Source organism: Brachyhypopomus gauderio, unplaced genomic scaffold (genome assembly GCF_052324685.1).
Source record: "Brachyhypopomus gauderio isolate BG-103 unplaced genomic scaffold, BGAUD_0.2 sc40, whole genome shotgun sequence".
In the NCBI taxonomy this organism is placed as follows: Eukaryota; Metazoa; Chordata; class Actinopteri; order Gymnotiformes; family Hypopomidae; genus Brachyhypopomus; species Brachyhypopomus gauderio.
Window position 1 is genome coordinate 3,425,622 of NW_027506868.1, and position 22,837 is coordinate 3,448,458.

Here is a 22,837-nt window from a genome sequence, read left to right on the forward strand (position 1 = left end):
AGGATGTCTTTTCTTGAGTCTGCAGGCTGCTCAAGAGTTTCCTTTTATTGGATAAAGCGAACATTCTGGAATAGGGCCGTGCGTTCACGCTGTCATGAACAACCTTCTGCTGCGATACATGGTGGAGGTGAAGTGCTCCTCCATCCGCACGCCATCAGACTACACCTCCTCCATCCGCACGCCATCCAACTACTCCACCTCCTCCATCCTCACACCATCCGACTACTCCACCTCCTCCATCCACACACCATCAGACTACTCCACCTCCTCCATCCACAGGCCATCTAAGCTGTCTTCTCGACCTACCTCCCCTCTGGGAGGGCACAGTGAGCTGCTCTGTTATCCACTGTAACTCGTATCTTTGTGCAGTACTCCATTTAATGTTCAGTGTTCCACATCCCTTGAGCATTAATCATTGTCCAGCAGTGTCACATTTACTCTAATGTTTGTCTGATATACAGGCATTTGCCTTGTTACACAGTCAAGTTTCTTTTTTTAATTACACATAACTGAGAAACCTCAATTAGAATTCATATAACACCACACCAAAAACCACAAAATACAACACAAACAAGAACACCAATACTTATCAACACTTAAATATTATACACAAATAATTAAATCAGTCACACTCCAAAGAAGCCAAAGGAATAATTAGCTTTGAAAGAAGAGTCAAACGCTTCCGTAATAGAAGCTGCTTTTGTATTGACAGCAGAATTAGGAGGAATTGAACTAATGAAGATTAACACTGTTAAACAAGGAATTGCCATAATCCAGCTGCACGGCTAGAGCAGCAGGGTAAACTATCTCCAGATCACAGGAGGGAAGAACAGGTTTTAGTTTGGCAAATCGCCTCAGCTGATAAGAAACATCTTTAATCTTGCATTCATTTCCCTCTCAAATTGTAGAGAGGATTTAAAAATGATGCCAAGATTCTCAACACGATAAGAACAATAAATAAATCTCTTCTCAGCAGATGTGCCTGCTTCCTGATCGTTCTGCATTACAAATTCTAGTGAAGTACAGTTTCCAGAAAAGCCGTATGTTTCGGACAGAGGTACCGACGTGTTTCAGTATAATATTGGCTACTGTTTTATTTGTTGTATATTAAGTCAGCACAGAAGGCATACTTGTCTTAACATCAGATTGTTTATAGGTCAGTGCGTCTTCTCTCTAAACAGTTGAAACATGAGCTAAGGCATCATGTATGACTTCCTTAGGAGAGTAATGCTCACACCATCTTTCTTGGAGGAAGTCTTTGTTCTCACTACAAATGTGCTGAAGACTGAAGTGAGGTGAGCAAGGCCCGAGTGTCTGCAGGACTTGGAATGTGAAGAATTGTAGAATGAGAATGGTGTTTAAACGATATATAGATACAAAAAATTATAGTGAAGGCTCATTGACACAGGTTAGTAACACCAGCCTAAACACACAGGTCCGTAATGTAATATCATTTTTGCTGCAAAAGTGATTTCATGACGAGAGCCAGCACGTTGTATAAACGGGCTGCAGGCCATGTTATATTTTCAACAGTCTTCGCATCACGCTGACTCCATACTTCTCATCTCCACAGAAATTATTGAGAAATGAATTTATCTATGAGACTTAAGCAGCATAGTAGTGTTTCAGCTGATTAGAACCAATACAAACAAGTCACTCACATTTAAAATCAGATTTCATACTTTATATTTCACGTTCTTGTTTCACAACATTTTGTAGTAACTGCAACACCTGGTCTCCAGGTGAGCCTCTGGTATGAAGACACGCCTACAACCTGTGCTGCCCCCGTTAGGGACGCCGGTATAATAACCTTCACTAAAATACATCTGCAGGGAGCTAAAGCGGTGTGTGTGTAATTGTCAGGCGAGGATGGTCAGATAGTGAGTGGTCCAACAGCCTTAGTTTTTTGTGAAAAGTACGTTCAACGTTCGGTAAAATAGTTCGTTTTAAAAATAACCTAGTAATTTCAGTTTGTACTTTGTACGTAAATATTAATAGATTTCTAGTTTATATTCGTATTTAAGTTTCGAGCAGCAGGTATTTCTCGACCATGCAAATATTCAGACAGATTTACAGTAAGTACATTCCCTTTTGCTTTTGTTATATGTGAAGTTAACATCTGTCGGTTTGATATTTTTCAATTTTACAAATGTAATTAGGCTTACAGTCTTCACGCTGCAGTCGCTCAATAAAATAAAAAGTATCAGTATGAAATATCAGAAGTCTACAGGCGTACGGAGCCGTTTGGTCTTCATCATAAAACATCATCTTCAGACCGTCGTGTTCACACCACGGTCCCGGTCTACACACCTATAATCGGTTATAAGCGCCGTTTCACTAGATAGAAATTAAACTCGAAATTATATTGTCATTTAGCCTATCTGTAACCTATCAATTTATGAATTTTTTTATTTTTTTATTTAGAACGAGAATATATTGGGCTAGGTTATATATCAAAGAACATACAACATTAACAATTACGCCTGACAGTAGCTCGCCTCTTCTATTAAATACACCTTTTACCGTCACTCGTATGGAAGTGTGGTAGGATAAAGATGTAGTCTTAAGGGTTTGTGGAATTAATGGTTTAGGCGATATGGATCAGGAAAAAATCTGAAAAATGAAACCTTGATACGGCGACGTTGGTTCAAAGTCTTACTTTTCAGTACTGAATAAACGTGTATTTCCTTGTCATTTTACACCGTGCGCAGTTTGGCATATTAACTTGTAAATGAACCAGTAATTATTATTCATGTTTGCAACGCAACTGTTCACGTTCTGCTTATACCTGGGACATTGCTGAATAAATGTTGAGGTCCTTTCACCGGATTTCTAGTTTGTCTGGCAGGAAGAGAGGAAGATGATTGTACAAGATAGCAGAAAATAAATGTACAACAGTACACTTTAGAATTTTAATTGGAAAACTAAAGTATATAAAATATGTGACAGCAGCCCTTTTGGCCCCCACCACCCCCACCTCCCTCTCTCGGCCATGGGCTCCATCACCTGGGTGTGGCCGCTTTAGTACGTGACGACCGTCTTGTCGCTAAAGAGCGACGACTAACCACAGATTAGGTTGGGCTCTCAAGTGGTGAACATTTTAGGTCAAACATTCTCCAGAGTTGCGTGCTCACACACACACACACACACACACACACACACACACACACACACACACACATTGTCATTCACGCGCACAAAGCCCCCTTTCAGTGTTTCTATGTAATTTGTTAACTTTTTAACAACGTTAAACATTAAACGCCATTTGAATGTCTATTCAACGTTGAAACAACAACTGAGATTGTTTAACCACATAAAATTGTACATGCTACGAGTTATACGTAGAGTTAGACTATATGTAGTTACACGTAGAGTTATACTTAGACTATATGTAGCCTAGTTATACGTAGTTATACTTAGAACTGTCTATAGAGTGTATACCTGTATGATCTTTTGTTGTGCAGTGCCGAGGAGCGTGTGGCAGGCAATACAGTTATTTATTTTATTTTTTTTAAGTTAGTATTAGTATAATATGGTTGTGAGTTCTGATAAAATCCCTAGGGAGGTGCAGGTGGTCTCTCACATCAAGAGTAAATGCTCTTCCTAGAAATTTTGGAGTTATCTTTGATCCTCCGCTACAACTCACTGAACACATCAAAAAGCTTATTCATATATTTTTCAGCTTAGGAACATTGCAAAAATCAAACATTTTATAATTTAAGGAGAGAATCATACATACTTTTGTGTCTTTGCACATAGACTATTGCAATGCCCTGTACAACCTGCCTTAGCCAAATATCTTTGGCAAAGCTACAGATGGTGCAGAACGCAGCTGCTTGGCTTTTAAGCAGAACAAGAAGTAGAGAACATATCACTCCAGCGTTGGCTTCCCTTCACTGGTTGCTAGTGAAGTGGAGAGTGGACTTTAGGGTGCTTGTTTTAACTTATAAGGCTTTATGGTGAGACGCCAGAGTATATTTGTGAGTTATTAGTTCCCCATTCCACTTTAAGGTCACTGAGATCTACAGACAAAGGGCTTCTGATGGTGCCGAGAACAAAACTTAAGCAAAAGGGTGACCGTGTATTTGCTGTGTATGCACCTAAACTCTGGAATAGTCTTCCTGTAAACATCAGATTTGCAGATTCCATATCATCTTTTAAAAAACTGTTGAAAGCCCATTTTTATTCTCAGGCTTTTGAGATAATCCACAATTAACTTTTGTAGTGTGGAGGTTTTACTTAGTTTTATTTAATTAATTCCTTTTGTTTTTTGTGCATTTTAAGTAAAAATTGTCTTGTATATTTAATTTCTTTATAGTCTCCATTTGTTTTTAGAGTTGTAAAGCACTTTGGGCTCAAAAAAGTGCTATATAAATAAATTTACATTTACAAGTAGTAGTATAAGTAAGTATGTAATACAAGTATTAATTATGGGACTTTGTCATGTATAAATAACAAAGGAGAAAAAAACATTTTAAAACGTTTTTTAAACCTTAAACCAATCAAATTTTGTTTTAAGTCTATCACATGACTTCCACTTTAGCCAATAAAATTGAAGAATGTCATCATGTGCCCAAACTTTTTGGTATCTAGGGGAAACAAGTGACACAGTTCCATGCTTTCGGCCACATGTTAGATAGGTGCCATGGTAAGATCATTTTGCAGTAGAAAATGTATTTAGATTCCTTCTAAAAAAATCATGCTTGTAGGTTAATATGATTACTAACATCTTTATTCATTTTAACAGTAGTTTATTAAAATTAAAGGCTTTTTTTGACTAAAAGAACATATGTCATGCAGAAATGACAAAGTACCATTAGGGGATACAATTTTACAATAAAGTGTTAGCATTGCAGCAACTACATTTTCAGATATAATGAACAGTTTTGTCTTTAGGATACCAGTATATTTTATGGAAAGAAGAGAAAACAAGCTCTACCTATTCCTGAGGGTAGTGAAGACAGTGAGGGTAGCAGCTCAGATGATGAGGTCATTGTACATATGCCAATGAGACAGGACGAGCTGTATAGTGATGCGTCCGAACAGAGTGAGACTGAAGATGAGGGTCAGGATGAAGGTCCGTCAGGTGCAGCAAGTCGTAGGCTGCTATGGAGGACACATGCTCGTGTTCACTATCCTGCCCCAATCTGGGGAGGTCAACTTCCATCTGTGTCAGAGGTCTTCTCTCCAACTGAATATTTCAGGCAGATGTTCACCCCCGAGTGTCTTCGGCACATTGTTGAGCAATCTAACCTTTACTCTGTGCAAAAAGACATCAACTCACCTCTGAATTGTTCTGAGAAGGAGTTAGAGCAGTTTATTGGGATTGCTTTTCACATGTCTGTCTATGGGATACCAGCAACACGAATGTGCTGGCAGGCTGGCACACGCATTGACAAGATAGCAGATGTAATGCCTATGCGAAGATGGGAGCAAATCAAAGCTAACCTACATTTCAATGATAACAGTCAGGACCTCAGCCCTGCAAACCTGTGCAGAGATCCACTGTTTAAGCTGAGACCATTGCTCAGTTTTGCACTTGACAGCATGAACAATATTCCAATGGATGAACATCTCAGTGTCGATGAACAAATAATTCCTTACAAAGGAAAGAGTTGCCTGAAATTATACAACCCAAGCAAGCCCCATAAGTGGGGCTACAAAGTGTACGTGCTTTGTGACTCCAAGGGCATTGCATATAACTTTGAGTTTCATACAGGCAAGATCCAACCAGTGAATGGGATGCCTGATCTTGGTGCCAGCAGCAACATAGTCCTGAGAGTGGCATCCATTATACCACAAGAACAAAACTTCAAACTATATCATGATAACTGGTTCACAAGCACAGGTCTTGAAATAGAAATGGCAAAGAAGAAAATCTACTGCCTTGGCACTGTGCGAGCCAACAGACTGAAGGGTTGTTTAATGAAAACTGACAAGGATCTGAAGTCAGTGGGTCGTGGAGCTTTTGATGAAAGAGTTGCCACTTATGAAGGTGGGCAGCTCATTGCCACCAAGTGGCATGACAACCGCACAGTCACACTGTTGAGCACATTTGCAGGGGCCCATCCAACTTGTACCGTGAAGAGATGGGACAGGAAGCTGAAAGAGGTCAGAGATGTGCAATGTCCATCTTCTGTTATGCACTACAATAAGAACATGGGAGGGGTGGACCTGATGGATTCATTGATTGCCCTGTACCGTACAAAGATACGATCTCGGAAGTGGTACTTGCGCATTTTCTTTCACCTCATGGACATGCTCTGCGTAAACGCATGGCTTCTCTATCGCAGAGACTATGCATGTGTGCAAAGAGGCAAAGAAGAGCTTGGTCTGAGAGAGTTCAAGATGTCAGTGGCTGAAGTGCTCTGTAAGCAAGGGGCAAGCAGTCATCTGAAACGTGGCCGACCTAGCTCTGTGGGGTCTGACGTGAAGCGGAAGAGAAAGAGAGAGTCAATGCCACAACAAGAGGTTAGGAAAGATGGCACTGCTCACTGGCCATACTATTCAGACAAACAAGGTCGCTGCAAGAAGGAGGGCTGCACAGCTCAGACCAGAGTAATGTGTGAAAAATGTGGAGTACATTTATGCTTCACACCCAAGAATAACTGCCTAAAGGAATTTCATACATGAACTCCAAAGTTCTGTGATGACAAATAAGTTAAAAGAGATTGTTCCATTATTATATGAATTTGAAAGATTGTTATAAAATTGAAAGATGGTTTCATGATTGACATTATAGGAATAGTTCAAGATTACAATACTTTGCACAATGGTAACCTCCATCACATATATGTGTTGATGCAATGAACTTACTTGTAACTTAAATATTTTTTAAAAAGTCATTCCAGACCAAAAAGTCTATAAATGTTGAAAGCATTGTTTAGTTTTATATTTTCAAGTTGTTATGTTGTTATCTTACATGTAATCAAATGAAATATAAATGACAACACAAACTGGAAAAACTTTATCCCTAATGGGTCACAGTCATTTATAAATGACGTCTGACCAAAATAAAGATCAAAGGTCAAAGTTCAGAAAATAAAATTGCTTATTGTTTTTAGGCTCAGAGAAAAATAAAATAACTATTTGTTGAAATTTAAAAACTGTTCTTTCATAATTACTCCCATAGAGGGTTAAATTTACCCTGTATGCATGAAAAACAAGCTACCCATATAGTAAGTAAAATTTATTTATAAAGCACTTTCTATGCCACCAAGGTGGCCCAAAGTGCTGTACATGTTCTCATAAATAATGTGTAAAATACAGAAACACAACAAACAATAAAAAAAAAAATAGCATAACATACAATCAGTGTTGGGAACGTTACTTTAAAAAAGTAATTAGTTATAGTTACTCACTACTTGTTCAAAAAAGTAACTGAGTTAGTAACTAAATTACTCTATAATAAAAGTAACTCGTTACCAGGGAAAGTAACTATTTGCGTTACAGTTAAAAAAAAGTTATATGCCGATAAATAAGGAATTTTTTTGAAAAAGCAGTTTTCACAGTCAGTTGAAATGAGTAGATCAGAAAGGTATTTAACTTTTGATATTTATTGCACATCCACAGACCAGTGCAGGATAAAATCCTTTAAAATCCCAAATCTTTGTAAAAAAAAAAAAAAAAAAAGCAAAAGTAAACAGTTACACTATATAAAGTGCATTTACATCTATCAAATTAAATTAAATTCTCTCAACCTGAGACAACTGGTTTGTTCACAACAGAAGTAAACTTAACAATAAAACCTCTATCCTTAATAAGTCAAATACACAGTCTGGTAGACATTCAGGAACTTCAAGTATTTTCTTAAATAATGTTTATATCGCCACCTTGAAAATGGAAATTTTTCTTCGGCTTGCTCCTGACTCGCCATTTCTGCCTCTTCTCCGTTTGTGTCGCGTGTCTCTCCGTCTCACTGGCGTGCTTCGGCGCGCGTGTAAAAACACTGGTTCTGATTCGCTTACTGACTTGTTAAGTTAAACAGGTGTTACACGAAGAACTGTGACCTATCAAGATCTGTTACTCCTCACTAGCCTGGGCAGCGGTCCGCTCGGATTACTGTTAGTATATCAATATAGTAACGCACCGCTTTTAATGACCAGTAACCAGAGGTGGGTAGGAACGCGTTACATTTACTCCGTTACATTTACTCAAGTAGCTTTTTGGACAAAAATGTACTTGTAGGAGTAGTTTTAATATGAAAGACTTCTACTTTTACTTGAGTAAATATGTGGTGAGAAAAACGCGACTTTTACTCCGTTACAATCGGATTTGCGCCGCGCGCTACCGTTACTTTCGTTTTGCAAATAATTAGTCTTTTCAATGAGAAGACTGACCAACGGCTCGTCACCCGAGTATGAGTATCAAATGAAGCCGGTCAATCACGTAATCACATACGCAAACTTTCTCCACCAAGAAAGTGACAGAAAAACCTACCGAACATCCCTGACCTCATACAGCCAATGTTTACATTACAAACGTGTAAAAGGACTGCTATATAATGCGCTACAGGGTTGCCAAGTTTTCAAGATCACTTTTAGTGAGATTTAAACCGGGGTGGGGGTGGGGGTTTGGGTGGTGAACGTAAATTGTTGATGGGGGGGGGGGGGGGGGGGTGTAAAATGGACACAAATTAAGTATTATATCGCGATCGATCGATCGTCAGTGGTTGGCGCCAGAGCGAATTAGTAACTAAACTAGAGGTAAATAAACTAGATTTTTTTCGGCGTGAGAAATCGGATGTGTGGCGTGTAAGCGTGTGAAGACAGTCAAATGCGTGTGTCTCACGCTCAATGCGTGAGAGTTTGCAACCTTGGCGCTGCCAATTGTGTCTGCAAACGTGTGGACATTTCAGCCTACAAGAACTCAACATCAAATATGAGGAAACACCATACGATAAGTTTGCTGTATGTATAATTTTGTGTAATGCTATATCTCTGAGGCATAACGTTTGTATGATGTAATTATTAAATGTAACGCAGTGCAATACTAAAAACCAGTTCTCACACTGATTGTACACACTAGCAATATAGGATGATTAAGTCTGCTACAAATTGATTCAGTTGGTGTCAAGTTGTAGCTACACGTATTGGCTGACAGTCTCATCAGTTAGTGCCTTTGTGGAACACATTACACAGGCCTAATAATTTGGACCAAACAAAAATACATATTATTTATAATAAATAATTTATATATATAATATTTATTTATAATAAATTATTTTTATCATTAAAAGTCATTGTTTCCCGTAATTTAATTTCCCATGATGTAATTTACTGACACGAGACAGTACTCATGCATTTACTCACTACTTGAGTAGCTTTTAATCAAAGTACTTTTTAACTTTTACTCAAGTACATTTTTGGGATGCATACTTTTACTTTTACTTGAGTAACATTTGGTTCAAGTAACTGTACTTTTACTTGAGTAAAATTGTTGAATACTCTACCCACCTCTGCCAGTAACGTCAACGGCGTTGTAACGACACGAAAAGTAATTAATTATATTATCCCGTTACTGACAAAATGACGCCGTTACCTAACGCCGTTATTTTTAACGGCGTTATTCGCAACACTGCATACAATAAATCAATGCACACAACATACCACAGTGTCTTACTGAACAAATGCAAGTTTATATAAATAGGTTTTTAAACCTGATTTAAAAGCCAAGACAGAGGTAGCATGACGAATGTCAGGTGGTAGGTTATTCCACAGTTAATATAGGAGTAGATTTACTTTATAAAGCTATGTTTTTGTATGTGTGCATGTGTGTGTATTTGTATTTGTTTGTGTATATATTTACATATGTGTGTATTTGTTTTTATTTGTGTATATATTCACATATGTGTGCGTGTGCTGTTCAGAAGGTTCACATTCTCTTCAATGTTCATGGCACATTTCTCTAATGAGCATCTACGTTCGCTGGCTAGGCAGCTAGATAAAGTAAATTTTTCTAGATTAATAAAAGTGCTGACTGGGTCATGGCTCACAACTAGAGCTTCTGTACATGTAGCTGCGTATGCATCCAGCAGCCCTTGATCTGACAGCTGCTACGCTTTCATGAACAACCCAGAAACAGATTCAGCACTCTGCTGTTGGGGACTTAAACACAGCAAACATGAGGAACATTCTGCCTAAACAACCAGCAAATCTCCCCACAGAAGGCAAGCGGCCCAGAGCCATTTTTACACAGCTGGGAGTGTTGGAAACCCCTTCCCCACCCAGCCTGTGGAGAAGCTGATCACACCCCCATGTGTTCCTGTTCCTACCTGCACAGACACAAAGGCTAAAACAGGATAAACCAGTTGTGAAAGAAGTTAATAAATGAAGCAAAGATACTATCGCCAATCACCAAGAGTGTCAGGCAGTATCACTCAGTCCATGGATTCTGTTACAGGTCCCGTCAGTCAGTAATCACTGATCATGTTCTCGAATGCATGTTTTCATTCCTAACCAGAAACCAGTGATGTATCAGCAAATGGACAGGGAGTAACCCCAACCCTCAGGGTACAGATACATCATGAAAACAGAGTCAAAAATGTTTCGGTCAAAAATGATTGACTTTCTACATCTTACCTATAGTATACTGAACACACACTGTTTGTGTGTGTATGTATATATATATACTGTGTGTGTGTTCTTCCTTCATCCATGGTTATGTAAAGCATTGTGCATGAGTTGTGTGTATGAAACATGATAACCCTGATGCTGTTGCACAATGACTTGATGCATCACTGATGTCTGTTTCCCTTTCAACAGGGAACAAGTCGAGGAGGCAGCAGGTGGGAGTAGTTACTCTGCTTGCACTCTGCGCTTTGTGTTTGGTTACAATGCTGGGGTCAAATCTACAGGACAGTAAGGACAAAATCATAGAAGAACTGAATCTGGAAATTGAACATACAACACCACAGCCACTTTACACAACAGTACCTCCACCCAAATGTGAAAGAAATGTGTCTGCTTCTAATGTTACAGGGTTTCATGACTTGCCAATTCACATCCAAGACTTCCTGTTTTACCGGCACTGTCGTCATTTCCCAATGTTGCTAAATGTGCCTGATAAGTGTGGAGGTCCACAGAATTCCACACATGTGTTTCTTCTGCTGGTCATCAAAAGCTCCCCAGCAAACTATGAACGCCGGGAGGTTCTGCGCAAAACGTGGGCAGCGGAGAGGCTGCAAAATGGCAAATGGATTCGTACAGTGTTTTTGTCCGGCACCTCTGGGACCGGCTACGATAAGTTGAGACTGAACAAGCTCCTTCAGCTGGAGAACCGTGAGCACCAGGACATTCTGCAGTGGGACTTCAGTGATACCTTCTTCAACCTCACCCTTAAGCAGGTCCTGTTCATGGAGTGGATGGAGAGATGGTGCCCTGATGCACACTTCCTCCTCAATGGAGATGATGACATCTTCGCCAACACAGATAACATGGTGGAGTATCTGAAAGGGCTGGATTCTGAGGATGGAAGCAAACACCTGTACGTCGGAGAGGTTATGTTTGAAGTGCCTGTTCGATATGCAGCCAGTAAATATTACGTCCCAGTCCAGGTGCAGAAGTCAGACAGGTATCCTCAGTACTGTGGCGGAGGTGGATTTCTGCTCTCACATTTCACTGCCAGAACTATTCACAAGATGTCTCAGTCAATCACTCTGATGCCCATTGACGATGTCTACATAGGCATGTGTGTGGAAGAGGCTGGCCTCAAACCTGAATCACACATTGGCGTGAGGACTACTGGCCTCTATATTCCCACTCAGAAGGTGGATTCGTTCAATCCCTGCTACTACCGTGAGATGCTCCTGGTCCACAGGTTCCTCCCTCACCAGCTTTTTCTCATGTGGCAGGAAATCCACCGAGATGATTTGGAATGTGGAGAGACGCTTTAAGGAATAACTGCACTATGACGGGTGGGATGGGATTAAGATTTGTTATTCTACTAAAGATTCACTAGTAAATATAACAGGACACATGATATGTTTTTACATTTGAAACTTTAACTAACATTTTAAAACAGAGAGTTAATTAGCAGGCAGTTAGCAGTCAATCTCAAGAAAATAAGCTAGTGGCTATGTGGAGGCTAGCCTGCCTTAATGCGTTAGCTAATACAGTGGTTGCTAGCTAACTTTGGAACAGCAGCTGGGGGTGTTCAGCAAGCTTGGGGCTGTGGGAACTAACGCATTCTGTCACCCTGAGGCTGTAGACATCGGATGAGCCAGAAACGTATTAAGCTGTAAAAAGAAGATAATTGATTTTCTTACTTCCAGTATACTTGGAATTCAGATGCCTAAATGGAGTTATGGAATAACCGATGTTTGGTAGAAAAACCATGCCTGAAACTCTTATTTCCTTATTTGTCCATGTTTAAACTCCCAAACTTCCCGATTTTCAGTGTGCTTAATCGTGACCCCCTGACTCTCACACACCTTGCATTTCTCTCCATCTCCAGTAGAGGGCACTGGTGTCTCACCTATGGCCTGTTCTGTATATGAACCATTCTACTGATCAAAAAATAATTTTCAGACTAAATTTAGACATATGATAAGAACTAAGCCCAATGTATTAACTGAAATACCAATAAGTGAAATTCAGAAATAAAAACAATATTTAAGGATCCTTCTATTTAGAGGTGACTGTCCCATCTAAAATGACGACTGTGATCTCTAAAAGCTCGTTATCAATTGTCTTTTTTTTCATTGTAGTTTTTTAATTGTATTTTTTAGATTTTTTCAATGTATTTTTTAAAGTGGAGATTTGCATTATTTTAATTTTTAAATAAAGCATATATTTAAAAAATTGCTGTCTTTTTGTCACTATGGAAACAATGGGACGTTTGGGACATTTTAGCCCCAGCCTTGCTCCTCATGGTCATGTGATAAGCAGTTAGGCTCCATTGTCTTTAATGTTTTTAAAAGTCTTAAATATCAGGGTGTAATTTCAGATTGGGCCTCAGTCATTAGACCTTCATAAAAAGACAAATAAACTGCAGCTAAATTAAAACTTCCTGAAATGTTCCTCCAGATTTACAAGTGTCTAAAAAACAAATTCCTCAGTAGAACATAAACACCAATGGGGTGCAGACTGGGTGTGTACATTCATTCAGTTACAATAGGGACACACACTATTGTGCCAAAAGTATGTGCTCACCTGTCCAAATTATCAGAATCAAGTGTTCCAATCACTTCCATGGCCATAGGTGTATAAAATTAAGCACCTGTAGACTGTTTTTACAAACATTTGTGAAAGAATGGGTCACTCTCAGGAGCTCAGTGAATTCCAGCGTTTAACTGTGATAGGATGCCACCTGTGTAAGGATGCCGACCTGTGAAATTTCTTGTGATAGCTGTATTCTCAGGGTATCTGCACATTTTTAAATCTCAAATTCAATGACTTTTAAGACCTTTTTAATACCTCTCACAAGAAAAAATAATAGGCGAACGAGAATTGTTGACGGGGGGGGGGGGGGGGGGGGGTGGCGAACGAAAATTGTTGACGTTGTTGAGGCCGTATACGCCAACGCTAGGAATCTAGCACTAGGACCCTGGAGCGGTTATTTTCTGCATTAGCGCTAGATTCGGCAAAGTTCACATCGCGCCAGAACAACTGAACAACACACACTTATAATAATTTAATGCCTCCCCTCGTAAAATTCCAGACATTTTAAGACATTTTTAGGCCTTGAATATGGAAAACTAAATTTAAGGGCGTACTCACACTAGGCACGGTTTGCTCGTTCCGTGCTGGGGCCCGGTTATCCCCCCTCCCCACTCCCCCGCTGGCCTGCACTCACACTGCCTTCAGCAACCCGGCCCGAGCACGCTTACGTCATCACAACGCCGCTTTATTTGGAAAAAAGCGCGCTCGCACAACACTATAGAGTTCACGATTCTCTTTTTATTGTATTTTTGGAGTCGTTTTGGGAGTGCAGAAACACGGTGCAAGCACAGATTTATCGATAATTTAACACAACGATTGTCTGCTAATCGCTTTGCCGCTATGACTGTTTAACGTGAGCGTCGCATCACTGATGTCATGTTTGAGTTCCAGCGAAATGAACCAATCAGACGAGGCACCAAGCGGGCCCGGGCACGGATAGCGCTCACACTAGAAGCGAACCGTGCCCGAGTCCACATGAATCGTGCCCTGGCCCACCTCTTCAAAGCGGGCCCGAGCACGGTTAACTGATCCGGGCCCGGGCACGGTTGGAGCGCTCACACTAGCCAAACGAACCGTGCTTCGGCAGGCAACCGTGCCCGGGCCCGGATCACAGAGCCTAGTGTGAGTACGCCCTAAGACATTTTAAGACTTTTTAAGGACCCGCGGGTACCCTGATTCTAAGAAAATTGAAGTGTTCGGGAACGATAGCAACTCAGCCACAAAGTGCTAGGTCACATAAACTGACACTACAGACATCCAAACTTCATGTGGCCTTCAGATTAGCTCAAGAACAGTGCGCAGAGAGCTTCATGGAATGGGTTTCCATGGTTGAGCAGCTGCATCCAAGTCATACATCACCAAGTGCAATACAAAGCGTCAGATGCAGTGTTGTAAAGCACGCCACCACTGTACTCTAGAGCAGTGGAGGTGTGTTCTCTGGAGTGACTAATCGCGCTTCTCCATCTGCAATCTGATAGATGAGTCTGGGTTTGGCGGTTGCCAGGAGAACGGCACTTGTCTGACTGCATTATTCCAAGTGTAAAATTTGGTTGATGGGGGATTATGGTGTGGGGTTGTTTTTCAGGAGCTGGGCTTGGCCACTTAGTTCCAGTGAAAGGAACTCTGAATGCTTCAGCATACCAAGACATTTTGGACATTTCTATGCTCCCAACTTTGTGGGAACAGTTTGGAGCTGGTCCCTTCTTCTTCCAATATGACTGTGCACAAGTTCACAAAGCAAGGTCCATAAAGAGATGGATGGTGTGAATGAACCTGACTGGCCGGTACAGAGTCCTGATCTTAACCCGATAGAACACCTTTGAGATTAATTAGAGTGGAGACTGAGAGCCAGGCCTTCTCATTCAACATCAGTATGTGAACTCACAAATGCACTTCTAGAAGAATTGTCAAAAATCCCCATACACACACTCCTAAACCTTGTGGACAGCCTTCCCAGAAGAGTTGAAGATGTTCTAGGCAAGGCAAGGCAAGTTTATTAATTTATTTCCTAGCTGCAAAGGGTGGACCAACGTCATATTGAACCCTGTGGATTAGGAATGTGATGTCACCTAAGCTCATATGTGAGTCAAGGAAGGTGAGCGAATACTTTTATAGTATTGTATAATTACAATAGGTAGTATTGTATAATTGCCAAGTGTAATTATACCATAATATAATTATTGTATAATCACAAAAGGCTTATAATCCACATCCATAATGGCAAATAACCATCATGAGGACACTGAGGTCCATTATGAGGACACTGAGGCCCACTAGTCCCTGGTCCATGCAGGACGATGACACCTGTGTCTGGTGGTGTGGTCAGGTACTCTTGAAGGTCGTCTAGCACTCAGATGTAAATGTAAATGATGTAAATGGTTTTGAATGGTCTGACACGACACTTGGGTGACCCTCACCTTAAAATGTGACTGTAGTTGTGTGGCATTCATCATCCATTTCTACAGGACACTGTTCACAATTAAGCTGTCATCATTGTGGGACGTGGCCACAGGGCGTCCTCTTCTACGCCTTTCTGTCACTCTTCCAGTCTCTCTGTATCTCTATTGTAACCTGCTGGTGACATTCTGTGACACTCTAAGCTCAGTGGACACTTCTGTCTGTGAACATCCTGTTTGAAGCCTCACAAAGGTGAGGTTCTGTTGACCAGGTGTTAGGTGTCATCTTGATCTCATGACGTCAACCTGTGAACAGCATGATGAGCAGGACTGTTTAAATACCAATTCTAACTGAACCAGGAAATGTATTGGTTGATTCTTGGTTTAACTTGTTATGAATTTTGCAGTTAAGCTCCTTGTTAGAAAACAGCAAGAACTGAAACCCTGAACAGTTGGACCTGTTAGAGGTCACGTTAAGTTCACCTGTAAAGGTCAGAGTGCATTTTAGGTTCTTCCTGAAATTTTACCTTAAAGCAAAATATTCAATATAATTTTTGTGAGTAGTGTATATACATATTTGGATACGAATGGATATTGGATATGCATACATATGAGTGTGTATGTTTAGTTTTTATATTTGTTTATTTATGGGATATTTACATATATTTACTAGATTCTTATGCAGTTTCCCTGTCCCCAGTCCAGTTTCCTGTAGTTTTTCACCAGGTTTGCATACATTGCAGCAGGGATTTTGGCCCATTTCTCCACACAGAGCTTCTCCAGATCAGCCAGGTTTCTGGGCTATCGCTGAGAAACATGGAGTTTGAGCTCCCTCCAAAGATTTTCTATAGCGTTTAGGTCTGGAGACTGGCTAGGCCACTCCAGAACCTTGATATGCTTCTTACGGAGCCACTCCTTGGTTATCCTGGCTGTGTGCTTTGGGTCATTGTCATGTTGAAAGACCCAGCCATGACCCATCTTCAATGCTCTAACTGAGGGAAGGAGGTTGTTCCCCAAAATCTTGCAGTGCATGGCCCCAGTCATCCTCTCCTTAATACAGTGCAGTCGTCCTGTCCCATGTGCAGAAAAACATCCCCAAACTTCATGCTTCCACCCCCGTGCTTCCCAGTAGGGATGGTGTTTTTGGGATGGTACTCATCATTCTTTGTCATCAAAACACAGTGAGTGGAATTAAATGTGTGCCATATTTGTGAATTGTGATTTTTCATCGCAAAAAGTTATATTTTGGTCTCATCTGACCACAGAACTTTCTCCCATGACTCCTCTGGATCATCCAAATGGTCATGCTCAAACTTAAGACTGACCTGGACCTGTGCTGATTTAAGCAGGGGAACCTTCTGTGCCATGCATGACTTTAAACTATGACGTCTTAGTGTATTACCCACAGTAACCTTGGAAACTGTGGTGCCAGCTCTCTTCAGGTCATTGACCAGCTCCTCCCGTGTAGTTCTGGGCTGATTTCTCACCTTTTGTAGGATCATTGCTACATCACGAGGTGAGATCTTCCATGGAGCTCCAGTCTGAGGGAGATTGACAGTCATAAAATAAGATAAGATAAGATAGATCTCTATTGCCATTGCCACTTTTTCAAGAACAATGAAATTGCAGTGCCTTCGACTCAGAATTTTTAAGAATAAGAATACATAAAAAACAAAAGGTTCTATATTTACAGATTCAGAAATTTACAAAAGTACAGATTTACACAATTTTAATCAAAATACACAAATACGAAGATTGCACTAGTGAAATATTGCACCGGTTGTATACTGATTATATTGCACAGATATATATTACATATTACACATGACTAAAAATAACTAAGCTGGCACTCCAGGTCAGGTTATCCTCCATCTTGATGCCCAGGAACCTGAACACTGGTACCCTCTCCACACTGATCCAACCAATAATGAGTGGCTGGATGTCCACTTTTCCCTTCCTGAAGTCAATAATTATTTCTTTTGTTTTTTGAGGGTTGAGGAGCAGGTTATTAATTTTGTACCACTCTGACAGCTGCACCACCTTGTTCCTGTAGGCCTGCTCACCCTCCCTGTCTGAGATGAGCCCGACCACTGTGGTATCATCTGCAAACTTGTTGCTGTGGTGGGTAGCGACACAATCATATGTATAGAGGGTATAGAGGAGTGGGCTAAGCACACAGCCCTGCGGTGTCCCTGTGTTAAGAGTGAAAGCCGTGGAGATGTGAGGACCCAATCTGACCCTCTGGGAGCGACCTGACAGGAAGTCCAGTATCCAGTTGCATACCTGTGATGGAAGTCCTAGATCTGACAGCTTGGCTCAAGATGGCGCCAAGTATGGCTGCCGTGTTGTGAGCTCCCATCTACTTTTGCAGTTTTTTGTTGTTTTTGTGTTTATTTGTTACGCTTTTTACACTAAATGCGTCAGGTCTCATCTCCTACAACGGACAAACACTTCTAAGTATCAGACCAACAATCACTCACCGAAAGCCGGACCCTGAGTTCAACGCCGATCCCATGTTTGTTTACTGCGGAGAGGCTCCATTCATCTGGGCCGCCCAGCCACGCAACCGACGGAGACGTCAGAAAAGAGGCAAGAGAGCCGGCGTGTTTGTCAGACTCAGACGCCATGCTCACCGACCGACTCTCCCCTCCATACTACTGGCTAACATTCAGTCTTTGGAAAACAAACTCCAAGCACGGATTGCCTACCAACGAGAGATCTGAGACTGCAGCGTTATCTGCCTCACAGAAACATGGCTATCCAAAGAGGTCCCTGACAATGCCATCGAACCCACAGGGTTCTCTCTGCACCGTGCCGACAGAACCAAACAGCTCTCTGGGAAAGGCAAAGGAGGAGGTGTATGTTTTATGATTAACAACGCTTGGTGTGATCGGAGAAACGTGCACTTCATAGAATCTTTCTGCTCGCCGGACTTGGAATACCTCATCATGTTTTGCCAGCCGGCGTGGTTGCCGCGCGAGATAATGGGTCTGTGTCTGGCCGCGGTGTACATCTGCCCGCAGGCGGACTCAGATCTCGTGCTTGGCAAGCTACACGAGGCTATCAACAAGCAGATGACCGCGCACCTGGAGGTTGCACTTATTGTCGCGGGGGACTTTAATCGGAATAACCTGAGAACTCTCTGCCCATCCCTATTCCAGCAAGTAACATGTTTCACTCGGGGAAACCGAACGCTAGATCATGTTTACTCAAACATCTGGAACTCCTACAAATCCCTCCCCCGACCCCCGTTCGGCAAATCGGATCACTCCATCCTGCTCCTGCCCACCTATAGGCAGAGATTGAAAAGAGGGCCGGTCACTACCAGGGAGGTGCGCAGTTGGTCTGACCAATCAGACGCTATACTGCAGGACTGTTTCAAGCATGTGGATTGGGAAATATTCCATGATTTGTCGAGCAGCGTTGACGAGTATGCAGACACAATCACCGCCTTCATACGCAAGTGTGTGGATGACATAGTGCCCTGCAGACAAGTCCGCGTATTCCCCAATTAGAAGCCCTGGCTGAACTGTGAGGTCCACTCTGCCCTTAGCGCATGCAGCGCTGCTTTCAGATCTGGAAATACGCAAGAGTACAAGAAAACCAACTACACTCTGCGTAAATCTGTCAAAGCAGCTAAACAGGTGTACAGGGAGAAAGTGGAAGCACAGTTTAACACCACCAATACACGGAGTTTATGGTGGGGACTAAACACAATCACATACTATAAATCCGCCTATCACACTCTGCCCAATACCAGCAGTGATTTGCCGGACGAGCTAAACCACTTCTACGCTCGTTTTGGTAGTAACCTCTCTGCCCCGCTGGACAGCGCCCCACCTACCGTTGATCCCAACCCCCCTTCCGTCTGTGTAGCTGATGTGCGCAGAGCTTTCAGACAGGTGAACCCGTGCAAGGCAGCAGGACCAGACGGCATACCAGGTAGAGTGCTGAAAGCCTGCTACAGGGAATTAGCGGGTGTTTATGCAGACATCTACACCACCTCACTGTCTCTCTCTATAGTGCCAGCTAGCTTCAAACTAGCCACCATTGTGCCAGTCCCAAAGTCATCCAGCATTACCTGTCTGAATGACTGGCGACCTGTTGCCCTGACCTCCATCGTGAGCAAATGCTTTGAGAAGCTGGTCAAAGGAAGGACACATATGTGAGAATGTTTGTAGACTACAGTTCAGCATTCAACACGATCTTTCCTTCGAAGCTCGACAGCAAACTCCGGGATCTGGGTCTGAACAGCACACTGTGCAGTTGGATCCTGATCCCCCAGGGTTGTGTGCTCAGCCCGCTCCTGTACTCTCTGTACATCCACGACTGCACTGCTAGACACACCTCCAATGCCATCATAAAGTTTGCTGATGATACAACGGTTGTGAGCCTGATCTCCAATAATGATGAATCGGTCTACAGGGAGGAGGTTAAAATCCTGGAAAACTGGTGCTGGGAGAATAACCTCTCTCTAAACGACAGTAAGACCAATGAGCTCATCGTGGACTTCAGGAGGCGGGGGAGAGCACACCCAGAGATCCACATCAATGGGTCTGCGGAAGAGAGGGTCAGCAGCCTTAAGTTTCTGGGTGTTAACATCTGCGAGGACCTGACATGGGCAGTGCACACCACACAGATATTGAAGAAGGCCCACCAGCGCCTCTACTTCCTCAGAAGGCTGAGGAGGTTTGGTCTGAACCCCAACATTCTCAAGACCTTCTACACCTGCACTGTAGAAAGCATCCTGACTGGCAGGATTACCACCTGGTATGGGAACTGCACTGCAGAGGAAATCTCGGAGGGTCATGGGTTCGATTCCCAGACCTGAGGCCATGACTGAGGTGCTCCCTGGGCACCAGGCTAGGGCTGCCCACCGCTCTGGGCACGTGTGATCCACAGCCCCCTAGTAATCACTAGTGTGTGTGTTCTAACTGCACAGATGGGTTAAAAGCGGAGGACAAATTTCGATTGCGGTGTAAAAAATCACAATTGACAAAATATGGCACATTTACATTACATTTACTTGCCTCACTTCACGCTCGTCCACTGAGAGGTGGAGCTGCAGTTGGAGTCACTTCAAAGCATGCAAAAAAGATGTTTAGCTCCTCTGCAAGAGAAGCATCTCCATGAGTGGCTGAGGAACTGCTGGACTTGTAGCTGGTGATGTTCTGAATGCCTTGCCACATTTGTCTGGTATTGTTGCTTTCCAGATGATCCTTTATCCTCTTCCTGTATGCTGCCTTTGCCTGTCGGATGCCCCTTTTAAGGTTTGCTCTAGCAGTGCTGTAGAATGACTTGTTGCCTGACCTGAAAGCAGAATTTCAGGCTTTCAGTAGACTCTGGACCTCCCTCATCATCCAGGGTTTCCTATTTGGGTAAATCCTTATACGTTTTTCCCTAGTGACATTGGCAGTGCAGAATCTGATGTAGTCCAGGACTGCTGTAGTATGGGTCTCCAGGTCTTGGTGATGAAAAACTTCCTAGTTGGTCCTCTCAAAGCAGTCCTGTAGCTGTTGGGAGGCATCCCTAGGCCAAATAGTGACAGTTTTTGATGCAATGGGGCTTTGTTTAATGAGGGGGGGTATATGTGGGTACCATAAGCAGAGACATATGGTCAGACTGGACAAGGTGTGCTAGAGATTTAACTCTGTAAGCCTGTGTGATGTTTGTGTACAGCTTGTCCAGTGTTTTGTCTCCCCTGGTTGCACATTTTACATGCTGATGAAATTTGGGGATAACTGCTTTCAGATCTGCATGATTAAAATCCCCAGAAATTATGCAAAAAATTATGTTTGCTGCTGATGGAATCATACAGAAGCCCCAGGGCCGAGTTAGCATTAGCATCCGGTGGTATGTACATGACAGTTAGCAGTATGGCCAGTGTTCTCAAGTCTCACGCATTGAGCGTGTGACACACGCATTTGACCGTCTTCACACGCCACACTTCAGATTTCTCACGCTGAAAAAAAAATCTAGTTTATTTACCTCTGATCCATATCTATATTGCCCTCCACTGGCGATCAATCACGATAAACAACTTACGTTCGCCACCCCCCGCTCAACAACTAACGTTACTCAACAACTTAAACTTGCCACGTTCAAATCTTACCCTGACAAGATCTCACTCTAAAATAAATTCTAAACTTGAGAGCCCTGAGTATGGCATTGATTTCACGTGGAAGGAATATGGGCCTACATTTAATAGATATAAACTCCACATCTGGAGAACAGTAACTAGTGACTATGGTGGTATTTGTGCACCAGTTATTATTCACATAAATGCACAGCCCCCCTCCTCTTTTCTTACCGGAGCTCTCTGTGTTCTGTCCTGCCGGTATATTATGTAGCCTGCTAGTTCAATAGACATGTCCGGAATTATTGGATTTAACCATGTCTCCGTGTTCAGCAGAATGCAGCATTCACTGTGTAACGGTGGCCGGCGGCAGACGGAAGAGACACGGATCCGCTGGTTGACTCACTGTTACTTTTATTCAACATAAAGATTGCGCAATAGCGCACGAGAAACATTCAGCACACACACGACGTGCAGAACATAGACAACGACGAGCACAAGACACTGCGCGAACGCACATTAAATAGACAGACCACATCAACCCCACGTGATGACGAGACGAGCCACAGGTGAGACGGATAATGACAAGACGCACCCGCACCCACGGAGATACAGACGCAGACGAATAGACGCAGACAACGTTAACACACGCCCCAAAGGAAGGGTTCGGGGACCGTAGCGTGACAGACGCCCCCACCAAGGGCACTACCCGTCCCGGGGTGCCAACAGGACCGAGTGCCCCGAACCCACATCGATGGGCGGATCCGAAGCGCCCAGTACCTGCGTCTGGGAGATGACCGCCCTCGGTGGAGAGTCCGCCACGAACAGCCTAGAACACCCTCCCTGGGAAGACCGGGGACAACACGTTAGACACGTTTAACGGGACGGACACAAACACACAAACAGGAACATTTACACACAGAGGAACAAACGGGAAAAAGGGGTTCGGTACACATACGGGCAGACTCACGAACACTGGGACAGACACACACGACACAGGCGCCAGGCTGTGCGCCAGAAGGAGGGCGATCAGGGGAGAGAGACCGGGAGCTACTGGTGCTGCAGGCGCTGCGGTGGGCGGTGCTCCTCCTGCCCTTGCTGCAAACCCTCCACCGGGCGCAGCGCGGCTGGCGGACGCGCCAGGTGCAGCGCGGCTGGCGGACGCGCCAGGTGCAGCGCGGTTGGCCGACGCGCCAGGTGCAGCG

At 42.8% G+C, this 22,837-nt stretch overlaps 1 protein-coding gene across 2 annotated transcripts; it reads left to right on the forward strand.

The window, feature by feature from the left end:
* The first annotated feature begins 1,799 nt into the window (after positions 1-1,799).
* Positions 1,800-12,779, forward strand: b3gnt3.4 (UDP-GlcNAc:betaGal beta-1,3-N-acetylglucosaminyltransferase 3, tandem duplicate 4). Of its 2 annotated transcripts, XM_076985465.1 has the most exons (3): positions 1,800-2,075; positions 10,764-10,859; positions 10,980-12,779. In XM_076985465.1, exons 1-3 carry the CDS (start codon positions 2,051-2,053, stop codon positions 11,891-11,893), a joined length of 1,035 nt encoding a protein of 344 aa, XP_076841580.1. In that variant the 5' UTR covers positions 1,800-2,050; the 3' UTR covers positions 11,894-12,779. The 2 variants fall into 2 exon arrangements, with proteins under 2 accessions (XP_076841580.1, XP_076841579.1); XM_076985464.1 differs by having other exon boundaries at positions 1,808-2,075; positions 10,764-12,779.
* Positions 12,780-22,837: the final 10,058 nt, after the last annotated feature.